We start from the raw sequence: 18,508 nt of genomic DNA on the forward strand, positions 1-18,508 counted from the left end.
AGTAATGCAGCTAAATCAAATCATTATTGATTATGTCAATATCACTCGATAAATAAATAAAACGTTATTTGATTTTCTCAGAGCAAACATCACGAGTACTGCGAATATGATAAGATTTACTTATTTTTTATTGGCAGAAGACCAAAGTACTACTTGATGCAAGTATATAAGTAGAGAAATATTGGAAAATCACAGCAGTTGGAGTTTTGCAGTGAAAGGCGCAGGTCAGAAAATCTTTGGAGTAATTTGCTTTAAAATATTGTAGTTTAGAATCGATATATAAAAAATGTATATTTATCTATATAATTGTATTTAATGTCTGGCATATTCAATTATATTAAGAGACCAATGTTATGGCAAGACTATGTTATGAAGAACTTTCCATACAAGTTCGTTCTAAATAATGACAAAAGCTATACGGTTGCTGTACAGTCAGGCGATTTTCTCAGGTTGCCAGATAGAAAACCTAACCTAGAAAGAAACCGCACAAATGTCAAACAATGTTAGATAACAGGAACTTTCTGACTCAGGTTCATAACATACGAGTGATTTTGCAGTTTATGTGTAAAACGCCAGAATGCATAGCAAAACCATGATATTTTGACAGTATTCAGTATGATTCGGTAGCATAATGCATATCATATTACGTAAAATAGCCTTGCCATAACATTTGTCTGTTATGCGGCAGAATCGGTTCCTAATTGTTTTCTTTTAAATATTATTGCATAAGATTTTTATGCTACAAACCATAGTTGAAATCTAGAAAATATGAAAGTTGAAAATAGTAATAGTATAGATCTTTGGAAAAAAGTGATATATGTAATAAATAATTTATATACCGATTAAATTGATCATGTTTGTCTCCATCTATGATTCCCATATAAGATGACAAATTTAGTCTAGAGAGTGGTTTGTAATAAAGTCAACATTGTGCTGAGAACCTTTCAATGTTGCTTTCAAATGCTACCCCTTTCCACTCGGATGGCGCCGCTCTGGCGCCAAAATACATATTAATCTCGCAATTCGCGAGTGGGAGGGGTTATTATTCATTTTGCACACTGAATCGCTATGAAGAACTTCAAGCAATAATGTGAGAAAGTTGACAACATCGCTTGGCCCAGTTACGATTTTGCTACCTTGATCAAACTGGTGCTTCAAGCGCAGTTGCCAGATTGGCAGGGTCACTTTTGTTAGTAATATTGGAATTGTGTGGATAAATGGTTTTCTTTTGATTTGTTAACATTTGTTGCATGTTGTTGTAAACAAGAACTGAAAACAAACAAAAATATTTGTAAAAATTTGTTCATTATCGATGTTTTGAAGTTCTGGTATGTCGTACTAATTGTGTTTATGCAAGAACGCAGTAAATTATTAATAACAGTTGATTGGTTTTTATGAGCACCTTCGATGAAAGAAGTGCAATCCATCAGTATGTACACATTCCTTGATATTCTAATAAACAAAATTTGTAAACAACATGAAAAGATTGATGAATAATCAATTCGACAGTAAATGTGATTTCATAGACGTTGGTCGAAGTCAAAAACTCAACATACTGGGTAGGTAATAAAATTGATAGTTTCCAAGTAGATACTTTTCAAAATTTTTAAAAAGCTTCAAATTTTTCCTCCGAACAGAAAAATAAAATTCAGGACTGTGTGTTAATTTCTAGTAAATAATCCTAGTTATATTTATTTAGCTAATATATAGATTACTATATTATTTGCAACTAAATGAAATATGAATAGCAACTAGTAAAATAAGAATGTATAGAATCATATAACGCCACGTAGTCAAAGTGCTCGGGTATAAACACATATTTCTAGGAAGTCATATAATAAGATAATATTGTTTATATTATCACTTTTTAGAAACAGTTATCAGTTCTTTAGGTTCTCTATGTTTTAAGCACTCAAGTCTAAGTACAAAGTGCTCTAAAATCCAAGAAAAGCACTAATGTCAGCTTAAGTGGTGGGGATTAGGCTACTCTGACAAAAAATTGATACCAGGTAATTTAAATTTTAAACGATATTTATATATGGTAAAATACTTTCTTATATCAATAAATCACCCACAACGGTTTTAAAAATAGTTTTTTAACTTCTCGTAGGGCAAGTTATAGTAATCGCAAAAAAATCGAAAATATATATCTATACGTTTCAAAGGTTTCTGAATATTTTGGCATACCTTACAAAAAATGGATGTATGTGTGTGTGTATGTGTGTGAGTGTGTGCGCGTGTGTGTGTGCGGATACAAATTTTCGTCGACGATTTCGGGAACACCGATCAACCGATTTGAATAATTCAAAAAACATTCGATTCGTATTGATAAGAAAAGGTGTTGATTAGTTTTTAGCGAAGGCAGGTCTAGCCGTTCCGAAGATACGCGACAAAAAGTGCCAAAAACGGTAACTCAGTTTGTAAGAGAACGGAGCGTCTGATTCGAATAATTCATAAAACATTTTACTTGTATTGACAGCATGAATAATTGATCAAATTTTCATGAAGGCAGGTCTAGCAGTTTTAGAGATCTAATGAAAAAAGTAAAAAAATGCTATTTGGCGGTCAAAAATGATCATTAGACATATGCACATCAAATTATCAGATATTTTATAGAGATTTTATAGCGGCACTTGCGCGCTTTGACATTTCGTCTCTATGCAGTTCAAGCAATATGATTGCTTTGAAAAAAAGTTCAGAATTTCCAAAATATGTCAAAATGAAGAAAACATTTTTCTTTTTAAAAAAATTTTGTTTCCAAAAAAAAAAAAAATTTTTTTTAAAAAAGTAATTTTTTGTCAAATTTATAGTTACTGAAAAATCTAATTTTTTCGAAGTAAAATTTTTTCAAAAATATTAATTGTTTTTTAAAAAAAAAAAATTTTTGGTACGGGATGTTCCAGCAATTTGCCTTAAGGCAAGATGCCTTAATTGCCTTAAGACTTACAGCTAGTAAAACATTTAATTTAGAAGAGGGGTTTTACTCCTTTTAGGATATGATAAACTAAATTTCATTTATATGTGTGAGTGCAAATTATGTGATTCCCCGATCGAAATTCATAGGAATTTCTTGCGTCATATGCAGAGGATCACGTACGCATTAGGAAAAAGTTCATCGATCCTATTTTTGATTATAATACTTTTGTTACTTGATATGAGTTTAATACAATGTAACGACAGTTCTTGGGATGAATACAATGTTGAGAAACTGAGAATCGGATACTAATCGAATAATTAGTACATGCTAACATTTCTATGGGTTACGAACCAATGTTTATCTATCGGACTGCTACACGGCAAAAATGTTCAAAAAGAAAATTCAGTTTTTCAAAAAATTTAAAGTTTTTTTTACAAATTTTAGGTACGAGAAGTTTTGGCATTTTTAGTTTTCGGTGAGAAAAGTTCTAGCAATTTGCCTTAAAACACCACTAATTTTAATATTCAATTATCGCATTATTTTGTTTATATCATGTCTTGGAATATATTATGTAATATTTTTATTTAATAAATCTGTACCAGAGGATGATATACAGTTGCCGATCATTCCGCAATGAAATAAGATACGATGTTAAATTTAGTAATGAGAATTGTCTCCTAGGAAGTTTCTCACAAGTAATCAAATTCATATGTATGATTAAATTTCGCACACCCGGCACATATAAAAAATACATAAATATATATACATATATATATATATATATATATATATATATATATTTAGATATTATCACTTCTTTTTAAAAAAATTAAACTATTAATTTAAAAATGTAATACTTCATCAAACACTAATAAAATATGCTTTGTACACAAAACACACTTTTAATTTCTCACCGACAACTGATTGAAAAAAAATGTTTGTAGAATCAATTTTCATAAAGATTATTCTACAAACACTAAACATCAGAATAGGTATAAAGTAATCAAAAAAAACAATTCAAATTTTTATTTCACAATCAAACAAGGTTAACATCACAAGCACACACTATAAAAACACTAATTGTAAAAAAAATCTAGTAAAATGGATACATGATTTCTGGTTGTTCAATATAAAATCTATCAGAGTATCAATTATATTTTTTAGGTGAGTTTATGAATCAATTTATAGTGAGTGTGTTTTTGTATGTTTTTTCTTTGTAAAAAGTAAAGAGGGTATTCTTTCAGATTTTGAATATATAAAGTGTAAAATGTATGAAGAATTTTTTGATTTGTTTTTAAAAATTCAAGAAGGACATCCCAGTTCCCCAAAACTTACAAATTATGTAATAAAAAATTATTAAAATTAAATAATTATTAAATAAAAAATTAAATATATTATATTTCAATTATTTCATTATTATAATAGAATAAACTGCTAGTTGACTGATTTAACTATTGAGTCACTTCAAAATTAATAAAATTATAGAAAACGATATTTGATCAGAAAAATCAAGAATAAATTGGAAATTGACCCTAAGAGTCAAAAACCAAAATAATAAAAAAGTGAGCAATAAAATATGAGGTTAAATATTGAGTGATATTTCACTATTTTGATATTAATCAAATTTGAATAACTGTCAAAAATAAAAAAAGAAGAAGTACTTTGTTTATTGATACAGAAAAAATTTAAATGAATAAAACAAGATTTTGCAAATCTTCTATTTAAGAAAAATGTGCTGTGTTTTTTTTAAAATATAATGTAATTAATAAAGTTTGTTTTAAATGAGTTTGTTTTAAATGAGTTTGTTCAAAAATGTTTCATTATAGTTTTATATTTTAATATTATTTAAATTATTAATATTTTGTTGTTATTTTGTTTATTAGTTGTTTTCTATTATTAACTTCCCGTAGGGTAAGTTATAGTAATCGCAAAAAATCGAAAATGAAAATTTTTATATATCTTTACGTTTCAGAGGTTTCTGAATATTTTGGCATACTTTATAATTAAAAAAAATGGATGTATGTGTGTGCATGTGTGTATATGTGTGTGTATGAATGTGTGTGTGCGGATACAAATTTTTGTCGACGATTTCGGGAGCTCCAATCAACCGATTTAAATAATTCAAAAAACATACGATTCGTATTGATAAGGAGACGTGCTGATTAGTTTTTGGCGAAAGCAGGTCTAGCCGTTCCGAAGATACGGGGCAAAAAGTGCCAAAAACGGTAATTCAGTTTTTAAGAAAACGGATCACCGATTTTATTAATTCAAAAAATATTTTACTTGTATTGACAAGATGAAGAACTGATTGGGAAGGCAGGTCTAGCGATTGTGGACTCACAATAAAAATAAGTTAAACAGAAATGCCATTTGGCGGTGAAAAATGTTCATTGGACATATGCACATCAAATTATCAGATATTTTCTAGAGATTATAGTAATGTTTACAAATTTTGTGTAAATTTTTTTGGGTTTTGTACCAAGATTTTTAATTACGGTACGGGAAGTTCCAGCAATTTGCCTTAAGGCACGATGCCATGCGTCCTACTAGTTTTGGTTTAGTGTCGAAACATGTAAATAATTGTCTATATATAAAGCTATCCGAGAATTAGAAATGCAGAACATTATTTAAAATAAAAATATCATTTACTACCTAATCAATATTACTCTATGAATGAATTTTTATGTTAATCATGTGATTATATAATAGTTTATTTATAATTTATATGATGAATAGTGTTAGACATGTGTGTGTATTATATATGTTATTTTTATGATATAGTGCTAGAATGTGTCACAAATTATATCATTTTAAAATAATAAATAATATATCTACTTCAATAGTTTACATTATTTTTTTCCATACCTTATCATCACGTTCCTTACTCGTATAAAATTTGGGCATCCATCCTTGAGAAATCTTTGATCTCATTTCCAATCGCTTCGCATACAACTTTAACAAAATTATAAAATTAAACATTATTTTAAAAGAATCATAGTAATATTTTTAATGCATCTTATACTAACCTCTTCAATTCTATGATCGAATTGTGCAATGATATCCGCCAGAAATTGCAGGGCATCTTTAGTAAAAATGCAATCATATTGGCGTCTTAAGTCCCTTGGGCAAGGATATAGTGTGACACCAGAAACTTCCAAAAACATCTGCAAAAATTATAAAACAAACTTAAAAAATGACGTACAAAGATGTTTTTTTAAAAAATGCTTTGATTATTCTTATAGACAGAATTTGTTTATAAAGATACCGATACGTACACCTACCAAAATTATAAATCTATAATAAGATAATGAGGAATAAGAAAAGCTTTCTGAAAAATTATTTACAGTTACAGTTTGAAATTTTTTATTGCATTATATGGGATATGAAAATATATATATATAATTATGCACATGGTTTTCTACCGTAAGGCAATTTTATATTTCCATTTTTTTTTTAATTTCATTAAATGAACATAATTAAAATAATAAGGTCTATGTGTAACAAAAAGAAAAACTTTAGCAATTTTCCAAAATAAAATTACATCGGCGTTTTTTTTTTTAAAATAAAAGGCATAATAAAATAATCATATAAGGATAAGCAACATAAGGAAGTAGAAAAAAAATTGCAAGATAATACATTGTCATAGACAATACTTGGTTGATACAGGGTTATATCCAAAATGTTTTTTTTTTTTGCCACACTGAGTCGATTAGGCAATATTTTGTCATGGTTTGTTTTTTAAAAAAGCATAATAAAATGATCACCAACGTATAAAGTGCGCGTAAGGTTCACACGCGATTGAAGTAAAACTTATTTGCTACTATACAAGATGGCATTTAAGTAAAAATAAATACATCATATAACAATTTTGAATAATGTTTATTAGTAATATGGTAACACTCGTGATGCATACATATGCCGATTTCCTCGTTGATATCGGAACGCATACAACGTTGATGCCGGTACGCATACAACGACAGATCTCTATTTACATACACGACGATTTGATCGAATGATTTCATCAAAAGCGAAGGACGTACAATTCTGCCGTAATTGCATGCATGAAAATGCATTTCCGTTGCATTTGTACGGATTTACACTCTAGTCACGCCTAAAGAAGTTTTACTTAAAAAAAAATTACAAGACGATGCATTGTCATAGACAATACTTGGTTGATACAAAGTTATATTCAAAATATTTTTTTTGCCGCTCTGATTCGATCAGGCAACAGTTTGGCCAATATACCATGGTCATACCGAACTATTTCGCGTGTATATCGGCCAAGGGCCTGGTTATTGAAAAATGATTTTTAACGAATAAATTTGTATATAATATATTGTACTACTAAAAGGGTGCACTAATAACTGTGTATTTATTAATTTAAAGAAATTACAAAAACTGACAATGTACTATAGATGTTTTATATAAGAGACATATAACTGAGATGGGAACGAACAAAAGTTAATATACGAGAATATGTGTGTTCGTAGCGCAATGGTAAGTGCCTCGGCCTGTTGTTTCAAGATTCAAGTACAAATATGTAATGGTATGCGTGCCCACTTGAAAATACAGACCCAAATATATTTCGAAGTAAAAATACCCTTCTCAGGCATTGCTGCAAAATGTCACATCACACTTTTGAAGCATGTAAAGCAGTGGTTTCCAACCTTTAAAATTGTTACACCCTTAACTTTTTGATTGATCTTATTTCCTAAATGCACAATCGATATTACAATTCATTTGAAAGGCTACAAAATAATAAACAAAAATATGTAAAATTTTATTCTAACGTAATAGAGAACCACAGGTTGGCAATCTCTTGAAGTAAAAATTTTGTCATATAGAAAAAGTTTAGTATACAATGTCCCTTTTCGGCCGACTATTGTAAATTCATCAAATTTATTAAATGTCCATAACTGGACAGTTGTAAATAAAAGATATAATAATAAAAAAAAATAGAAAAAGGACATCCATTGAGTTGTGATAAAGCCATATATTAGAAAATACATTAGAACAGCTCATAGAACACTGAGAATAGTTTTGATATTACTGACATGAATATTTACAAAAATAAATTTATAAAAACCATAAAGATTAATAATTGTAAAATATTAGAACCACTGGACTGAAAGGAATGGGAAGAAGAAGAATGCAGATGATTGACGACTTACGCCAGAAGAGAAAATACAGGGAACTGAAATCCGACGCGCAGGATCAGGAAGCATGGAAGCATGGAAAGGAAAATATTTTTTTTATTTTATTTTTTTTTTTATTATTTTTATGTTAATTTTGCTAACTATTAATCTACTTTGGTTTTTTTTATGGAAAGGAAAATATATAAAAAAATGTGTAAAAAGGGGGATAGTGGTAATGGGAATGATAGACAACGAATGATAAAGAAATCATTTATTTGCACACCATGTACCTGCCTTCGGACAGACTACTATTTGTTATCAGTAACACGTATATTAGAAAGAGCTTTATAGCTTCAACAATAAGGCTACATAAAATAACAGCATTCTTGTTATAAACTAAATACAACATTCTTGTAAACACCATAACGCAATAGAATTCTAGGTACATTATATTCTCAAAAATAAAATTTTAAGTAATTCGCAACTGGTGTACATATGGCTTGTCTTTGTCGACCACGTGGCGCAAGAAAAGGGCATTTACCACTTCATACACATAAAAAAATATGATCCCACATGTTGCCAAAGTCCTCGAATTACATTTCGTTCTGGGTCCACTATTTTTGACCATTGAAATGGTCAAAGTTTATTGGAAAAAGCATATGATTTATAGCTCCAGTAAAAAAAAAAACGGATTGTTGTGAAAATGAATCTGAATTACACAAGTTGTTGAACAAAATATTTGAAAACATAAAATTTTTATATGAATTGTCAAAATGTACAAATGTTAATAAGATAAATTATTAATAATTTACATACTTTTGTCGTAATCGTAAGTGACAATATATAATTTGAATTAAAATATACTCCTACTTTGTATGCATTTACTTCATATACTCGTATGTGTACGTAGAGTAAGCCACATTGAAGAAGTATTATATGTATGTAAGTTAAATTAAAATTTAAGATTTAAGTAAAAAATTGCAATGATGATGAATAGAATAAACTTGTTAACAGAAATATTTAAAAATATACCACTATTTTTTCACTATTTTTAACTAAGAACTCATACCTCAATTCAAATTTAAATTTAACGTATTCCTATATCAAATTTACACATTAATATTGCAATTAAAATCAGATTTGCATTTTTCAATATAATAAAAATAAAGTTTAAATTAAAAATTCATTTTTTTAGTTCAACTAGATCATATTAGAGAAGTCTTCTAAAATTTTTCGCACTCAAACGCATATGCAGATTTTTTTTTTTTTAATTTACTTATAAATTACAATCTATCTGAATAGAAAAACATGACAAATGACAGAATTTTAAAAGGAAAACCCAGTGGTTTACCTTTTATTAATGTACTAAATTATATTTTAATTAAATTTTGGTATATGTGCAGAATTAATGTTTTACTTTTTCTAACTATTTTTACAGTATTGTTGGCAGATATAAAAAATATGGGGGGCTCTATATAATTTTATTAAATCTAGTGAAATAAAATTATAAATATTGCATAATAACCGTATAGAATAATGAATTTAATTGAAAATGGCTAATTGACTTGTTTACAAAGACAATAATAGTAAAAATATTAATTAAAAAAAAGTTTACTTATCGTCCAAATGTTGCTTTCCCCAATATAATCGACAAAAGATATTAAAAAACAAAGACAATAATAATAAAAATATTAATTAAAAAAAATTTTCACTGATCGTCCAAATTTTGCTTTCCACAATATAATCGACAAAGAATATTAAAAAAACAAAGTCAATAATAATAAAAATATTAATTAAAAACAAAGTTCTACTTATCGTCCAAATTTTGCTTTTCACAAAATAATAGGCAAAAAATATTTAAAAAAAATTAATTTACCTTATAATTAAAAAAAAAATTACGTTATAATAAAAAAAATTACATTATATTTTCCTAAAAATTTCTACAAGTTTACTCACCGAATGGAAAAAAAAACTTGTTCATATGATATATCAATTGTATACAAAGTAATACGTAAGAGCTATTAATGACGTCGTTGTTTACATTATCTATTACACTTATAAATGAATACAATTGCAAAACTAAACAAATATTTTTAGTAAAATCAGTAGAACATGTTCAATAATAATGATTTTATTGTAATATTAATTGATTATAATCGTTTAGCATTCAGATTATTAAATATTGCAGTTATGGGTTTTGGGTGATCACCAAATTCATCAATCAATTCAGATCATTTGCCATTAGTAGGTACCATTTATTGGAAATAGTTAAAATCAATCACGGATTACTTTTACTGAAATATTTTATATGTACATGTAAGATAATAAGAATAGTTTTTGATGTAAAGCAAATTAAAAAAATAATTTTAATTATATTTATTTATAGAAACAGAAATAAATGTAAAATACATGTACTCAGGGTAGAAAACCGTGTGCAGAATTATATATATATATGTATCATATTCCACATAATGCAATAAAAGACTGTAAAAAACTGTAGAAACAACAAAATTTTATTTGCCATATTTTGAGAAATTTTAGGTTTAGCTAATTGTATCATAACCTCTTCAAAATAAATTGTAGCACAAATTTTGTTCACAATACTTTTAAAAATAATTGAGCACAATCACAAAATTTAATTTTAATATATCAAAATTGAAAAGGCTTACTACTTGCTAACCTTTTAGATTTAATGTTTAATATTTCATATATCTTCAAAATTACTCAATGTCTTCCTTTTTGTAAAGACAGATTGTAATTCAATAAAGAGAATAAAAAAAAAAACAAATTGATCGCAATGCATTAAAACTAAATAGACCCCTTCAGAACTTCTATTGAAAAATCATTGAATTTTTTTTTGAAGGTATGCACTTTTTGTATTTATAAGCCATAAACAAACACTAGTAATTGATATTTATGTAAACCACTATTACACAAAGAAACACATATCCAACTTATACTATTTACTACAACTTTTAACATTTATGACCACTTACAATAAAATTTATTATTTGTCACAAAACTGTTTAAAAATCTGTCAACTGTATTAGCATTATACAAGTGCAAGTAGCCTATTCAATTCAGTATGTTGTACTGATAATTTCCATCAAGATGTTTTGTAACATAATGACCTTTGTATTATTTATTATTGTATCGGAATGAACGCAGTGCCGCTGCGAAAAATATATACAGGATGATGTCAATTAAAATATTTCCATAATTAGATAGAACAAATATTTTTATTATTATCTTGCATATTAAGGCTTTAGCATATATGCAGTCCATAATTTTATTTACATGCAAAAAATTATTGCAAAAGCAACAATGATCATAGTGGAGAGTTCAGGTAAACTAATCAGGAGTATTTGTAGGAACCCTTTTTCCTGAAGAAGTTTATGATTTCATAAAAAAAATAAGATTTGCTAATTTTATGTTTTCTCGACATTTCAAGACTCAAATGAGACCAAATTTGAAAAATGTATGTATGTCTGTGTTAAATTTTAAAAATTCATCATAGTTTGAAAACATATTGTAGTCATTTATGCCAAAAGTTGATTTTGAGGTGTGATAACTGATAAATCAAAACATTTGTTTCAAACATTACCAATTCAATAAAATCTGGAATAATAAGCTACAATTTTAGGACATAAGCACTTGTCTGTGCACTATATTTAATATAATTACAGAGAATTTTAATATTTTTGTGAAAATTCAATTGGTTTTGAAGATAATTGAACCACAACATTTTAAAACTTAAATGCAGCCTGTGTGTAAAAAAAAGTTTATCATTTTTGGAATAAATCCAAGTAGTGGTAAGACAGTCCAAAATTTACTATTAGTTATTTTCAAAGTATTATTATAAAAATAGGTTGATTATGTTTGGAATAAGCAGTGGCGAGACAGTCCAAAATATTATTATTATACTATTAGTTATTTTCAAAGTATTTTTATAAAAAAAGTTGCTTATTCTTGGAATAAATCAAAGCAGTGATAAGACAGTCCAAAGTATACTATTAGTTATTTTCAAAGTATTTTTTACCCTTTTTCATTATACAATTAATTTTTTTTTAAATACGAAAAAACTACCTAGTAATTCAAAAAACAAACTTTCATAAAAAATACATACATATAAGAAAAATATACCTTATCTGTGGAATGATAAAAAAGTATCAAGACGCTAAGTAACGTCATTGGAAACAACTAGCTATGCCTTAAGGAAATTGCTTTAAACTTTAAAAAATTGTAGAAAATTACCAAAAATTCACATATAATATATATGAACATAAATGTCATATATTCTTCAATGCTCACAAATAAATACAAAAATTGCATAACATTAGCCTGTCTTCGTTCTAAAAAGTATACACAACATCATGTTTACAATGCAGGTACATTTTTGGCAGAATGCAACGTCGAGTTGCTTCTAGAATTTGGAAGTTGATATGGTGTCAACTTAGTAATTAGTTCAAGACTAATTAATTTAAAGTAAATAAACTAGTAGTGCATGGTATCATTCCTCAAGGCGAATTGCTCGTACCAAAAATTAAAATTAATAAAAAAAAATCAATTATCTTTTGGAACTCTGAAAAAATCTATTGTTGAGATATTTAAAATTTGAAAAAATGGACTTAATAGAAGTATTTTGTAAATCTTAAATAATAATGTATCTTTGAAAACACTTAGCTACTCAACAGCACCTCATTACATCTACGGTGTATATGCTAAAAGCATGGATAATTATTCCAAATTTTAATCAAATTTTATTATTAAACCACTTCACATATTTATAAAAAAACAATATTTATGTGCGGAAAAATCACTCCGAATACCTCGTAGATGTCAATAGTAAAGCCACGTCAGAATACTTCTATATCATTCTTATAAATGAAATAACGAAGACATCATAAAAATTATATCAATAGTCTAAAATTTTATTTCATTTGTAACATCACATATTCAAATTATACAAAATTTATTCTAATAATTTTTCAATTTAACATTTATTGATCATTTTCTCATAAATTGCCTGATCGTCTGTGCTGATCACCTTGAGGGGCTCATTAGGGTCCAATGGCATCATTGCAACAAGTTGCTTCGGATTTTCCTTCAAAGTAAAATATTTTTACATAGAGTTATATTTGATAAACTATTATTTTTTTAAAACAATATCGTTTATTAGTGTAACACACTCAATATTAAATTTGCACTGATGACCACATAAAATTGTAAGTCCGAACGAACGTATGGCAGAGTTTCAACATTATTTGATTATTATATAACTTGTAACAGACTTGAAGATTTTTTGCCCACAACTCAGTAAAATTAAAAGTATAATATATGTAGTAATGACAATTTCTTAAAAAGTTATGAATTCAGAAGGAGCAGTATATATGTGGTTCTTCTATTACAAGATAAATCTAATAAAAATATAATCATATAACATTTTTAGCAACTCAAAATTCACTTTTTAGAAAACTAAAATTTCCAATTGAAACGCGTCTTTAACGTGAAATGTCTAACTCAACTCATGTTAGGAGTTTGACTTCAATGAACAAAACACTTTTGGTCTCCGATTAAATAACAAATATGTCTTTAACACAACCTTTTGCAAGTCAAATTAGAAGTAACTTTATTAATATATTTATTTTGTAATTAGAAGTAACTTAATAAATATATCTATTTTGTTATTTAAATAACCTTTTGATACGTAACGTATGCGTAAATATTTTTAACAAGATACGCATCGGACTGTAAGTCCTCACCACAAAATTCTTAAAAAATTTTAAATAGAAGTGTTATATGTGGAAAATTTTATAAGAAGTGAATTATTTGTTATCTGTATTTGATCTACACCATTGTAAAAAAAACAAACTATTAAGAGTACAATATTCGGCATTTTGAAGACGACGCAATGGTAATGGCGGCAAAATTTGTTGTTGGCACGTGCATGTAACAAAAGGTTAAATAAATACAAAACAATGCTTGTAAAAAAATATATGCTATCTAAATATTATATACTCACAATTATTCTCTGAACTCGAACAAAAAAATGAAATAATTAACTCACTCACTAAACTAATTATAAAAATACAAAAATTAACTCACTAAAACTTTCCCGGTTACTTAGGCATCTCTCGGCCACGCAGCATTATGACCCGGGCGTGTATTGACGCCCGGGTCAAGCGCCATGTAGTGCCTACCAGATGTAAGCACCAAATGAAAGAAGAATTGCAATCATTGGAATAATATCGACATCCATAGATCAACAATGCGTTATTGTTAAGATAGGAACTTGTAAACAAACCATTTGAAGTTGTATCAAAATATCGATTATATACCGATAAACAATTGCCCTCCGGTGGTGTATTGGTTTTTATTTCCTATCTACAATATTTTTTGAATGCACTTTGGATACAGAGTTGAGGGTGTCTTGTAACCTTGGCGCGCAAATGATTGTGTATGAATGAATATTATGTAAATATCGTAAATTTAATCATGATTTGATGTACCTACGACTTTGTTCACGCAGAATTTAACAAAAATATTAAGATTTTTTGCATTTTTGTGCTAAATGCTATTGCTATGAACAATATTTGCTGTATAATTAATTTCTTAGAATGAATCAACAACCATTTTGGCTTTTCTGGTATTTTCAAAAAGTTGACTTTCTTTCAATCATTTCTAATCATTTGAGAAATAAAAATCTAAATTATAATTATTTATTTTAAGAGGAAATATGTATAATGTTACTAATTAAATGAAGTAATCTGTAAGAAATTACTGGCAGGATTGCGTCTATCACGTACTTAGTCCTTGATATTGTAACTATCTAGATTAATGGTAACATTTTTTACACAACTAGAAAAGTTATGCAGACTGCCAGTTAGGTAACACAGATATAAAAGAATTATTTAGATAATTAATAAGTAATTTCTGTGAATGATGCACAATTCCATAAATTTGAGTTGGCAAGATTTTTGCTAGAAAAAGGACAAAAATTCATAGTTAGTGAATAGTAAACTAATCACTAAAGCGACCAATAATAGCTTCTTTATCTTCGATCAAATACAAGCAAATTACTCAAAATTTATAATTCAGAGATGAAAGTAAAAATCAATTTGAATCAATGCTACCTGTTGTGATATAGAATTAATCAATTATGAAGCAATGGCTGTAGCGACTCAGGCGGATATATTACTTGATATAAATTTAAAAATGGCGATTTTGATTTTGCATATTACCAGTGATATCAGTTTCCGGCAATTCTGAATCAAATCAAAATGATACGATGTTGAAGATTGATACATGATTGCTATATGTTTACATTACTTAGTAAAAACTTGAATTGATACTAATTTACAAAGTTTTTTTAATTTCATATAATTTTTTCATTAATTTATTTTTGAGTACAAGCGACTGCCCATTACATTCTTAATAATCAAATATTGACCTGTGATTTAGTTGGGTTAAGAAGTTCAAGGAATCTAATTTTTTAGAAAGAAGGATTAATAATGGAAGTACTGTTTATAGACAGGATGCATTACAACATAAAGGATTATTTGATACTTCAAAATAGTGCAATTAAAGGGATTAGGTTTTATTATTTCTATTCTGTATAAAGATTAGTAAAATATATTTATATAATTATTCATTAGACCAGGGTTGAGCATGAGGCGTTAACACTAAGGTGACTATATTTTTTCAAGTCAATAATGTTAATTTTCGTAAAATTGAACTTAAAAGTTCAAAATTATGCATTTGAGAGGCTAATTTAAACCGCCTTTTTCATATGGGCATACTATTTGTACATAACATTGTCAGACATGTAATTTTATTATCAATTAAGAGCAAAGATTCAATTTGAACCTATACTTTTCGAAAACCAGAACAAAACATCTAAATCCGGGACAAATATTGCTTTTAGAAAAACCCGAGACATAAGGTGAAAATATGGGACTGTCCCGACTAAACCGGGATGTATGGTCACCTAAGTTAACACTCATATAATTGTTTGATTGATACTGATCTTACTTAGTTGAAATTTGAGTTGATACTAATTTACGAATTATTTATAATCATATATAATTTTTTAATTGGGTCATTTTTGGGTACAAGCGACATTCTTAACCAATCAAATATAGACCTGTAATTTATATTATTGTATATATAAGTAAATTATAAATTATATATTTAAAATAGCATTAAAAATATGTATAATATTTAAAAACAGTAATGTAATTAATGTCATACTTCAAATATGATATGATCGGTTTGTGATTGTAATTAGCATTTAGAAATGAACGTTTATTAGAGAAGTAAAGCAATTTTTGATTAATAAATTCTATAATATTCGTTCACACAGTGGATTATGTTAAACAACGCCTAAACAAATATTGTTTTCTCAACTTCACTCTTCTTGTAATTGTGTTTGAAGAATTTCATTTAATTAAAATTAACATACCTTCATTGACTGCTCATATCTTTTTTACGTTTTCGCTGGCGTTATAATCTCATTCTTTGAACCGTTGTAATATTTGTCTTGCCTGAAAAATATTTTTCTCTTTAATAACTTCAAAGATTTATAGAAACTACGAATAATATAGAAATAATTTCTAATCAATAAACTTGCTAGTCATTAATGTTATTAATCAATATTTTCAAGGAACAGGGTAAATTTTTCTTCTGATTCATGCATTTTTCAGTAAATCAAGATTTGTACTACGATGTAACTTTAAAATGTGTATTTATCTATGCAGATTTCCTTTTAGATATTGGTACGCATACAACGTTGACACCGGTATGCATACAACGACAGATCTCTATTCACATACACGACGGTTAATCACAATCGACTCGTATAGAAATGATATCGTCGAGAGCGAATGACGAATCATTGGCACTCGACTCTTATCTTATCTGACGTAACGCGCTTCCCTTGCATTTGTACGGATTTACACCCTACTCGCCCATGAAGAAGTTTTACTTCAAAAATATTTTTTTAAATTTTATTTATTTATTTACTCTGTAGACTATTGGCCACTTACTAAACTAATTCACACAACTATAATCATATATTTGAATATATACATTTACACCCATACACACACATATATAAATATGCGCATACACACCTATATAAACCAATTTTTAACAATACTTGTTGAATCCCTATACCATTATTCTTGTTTCGTAAGAGATTATTGGACACTTCAAAATAGAGCAATATATGAAGTATTATATAGTATGAAGAGTATTAAATATCTATATAATTTCATTACATCAGGGTTAAACCTTATTGATTACAATATATATCATCGAATCCAATGTGATCTGAGCCTAACAACTGGTGCAATATGTATTTCATATAATAAAAAACAAACTATAACACGCGCCAAAGCCACTTCCATCGACTTTGCCGAAGACGATGTGGAGATTCATAGAAATAATTTACCAGGTGGTAGGAAAGAGGTAAGAGCACGGCGAAGAACACGGTTGATGTACCTGGGCTAAATTCAACACTAACATTTCTATCAAGAAACGCGGCGCGGATACATGGTACCGCGAAATACAAAATTGTAATTAGACGAAAATTTTTAGAAATATCTAAATAGGTAAAGAAAAGTGCGTGAGTGGATTGGATTGAGAATTTATTGTGTTTTGGTAACTATTGTGATTTTTTTAAATCTTTGTTTTAGCAAAGATTTAAAAAAAAATTGGACGAGATTAGTGAAATTATTTTGGATTATAGTGGGTTGTGGTGAAGGATTATTTTGGTTTGGGTGAAGTAAGATTTACGAAATTTATTGGTAAGTCAAAAAAAAAAAATATTTATTCTATTTTATCTTATTTTCTTTTCATTTTTGCTTTATTGTTACTTCATTTGTTTGATGATTTTTCATTATTTTGATTATGGATTTAGACTATTAGTAAAGCTTCTTAAAAGTCACCTAAATTACGAACATCTTTTCAATCAATACAAAAAAATTGATACCAATGGGTAAACTCTATTTTGATCTTAACATTACATATTGTATTTTAAAAACATATTGTAATTGCATCTTGAAGAATAAAAAAAAAAATATTTTATATAGGGTTGGTCAGATAACTTTTTTTTTTTGAAAATGCTATATATAAACTACTGAATATTTTCTCAATCTAAATCTTTTCTATTTGAAAGTGCAATCCTTCTGGTTAATAATCGGAAATAATTTCATTGAAGTGGCTGTCTAACTTTTAAATGGCTGTCAAAAAATTCTAAATTGCTACCAATAAAAAAAAGTTATATGGCGGACCCTATATACAAATTCTATTGAGCAAAACGTAAGATTTCTCACAATATGCACAATATAATTTTGTTTTGCTGATATAATTTATAATGAAAATTTAGTATATTTTCTCTATAATAAATTATATGAATCTAATGATCAATTGAATCAACTAATCAAAATTATTCAAA

General features: G+C 27.5%; 1 protein-coding gene across 1 annotated transcript in view; it reads right to left on the bottom strand.

The window, feature by feature from the left end:
• LOC113383430 overlaps window positions 1–14,252 on the bottom strand; it is a 42,081-nt gene extending 27,829 nt beyond the window's left edge. Inside the window, exons 1-4 of the mRNA XM_026621697.1 lie at window positions 14,075–14,252; window positions 13,100–13,156; window positions 5,944–6,081; window positions 5,783–5,869 (exon numbers count right to left, since the gene is read on the bottom strand). Coding sequence (XP_026477482.1) covers window positions 5,783–5,869; window positions 5,944–6,081; window positions 13,100–13,132 — 258 coding nt within the window. The 5' untranslated portion in view covers window positions 13,133–13,156; window positions 14,075–14,252. The remainder of the gene's footprint in view (window positions 1–5,782; window positions 5,870–5,943; window positions 6,082–13,099; window positions 13,157–14,074) is intronic.
• Between the last annotated feature and the right edge of the window lie 4,256 nt (window positions 14,253–18,508).

This window comes from Ctenocephalides felis, unplaced genomic scaffold, assembly GCF_003426905.1.
Source record: "Ctenocephalides felis isolate EL2017-DRISC unplaced genomic scaffold, ASM342690v1 CF-g0.4_SCAFFOLD_03570, whole genome shotgun sequence".
Lineage (NCBI taxonomy): Eukaryota > Metazoa > Arthropoda > Insecta > Siphonaptera > Pulicidae > Ctenocephalides > Ctenocephalides felis.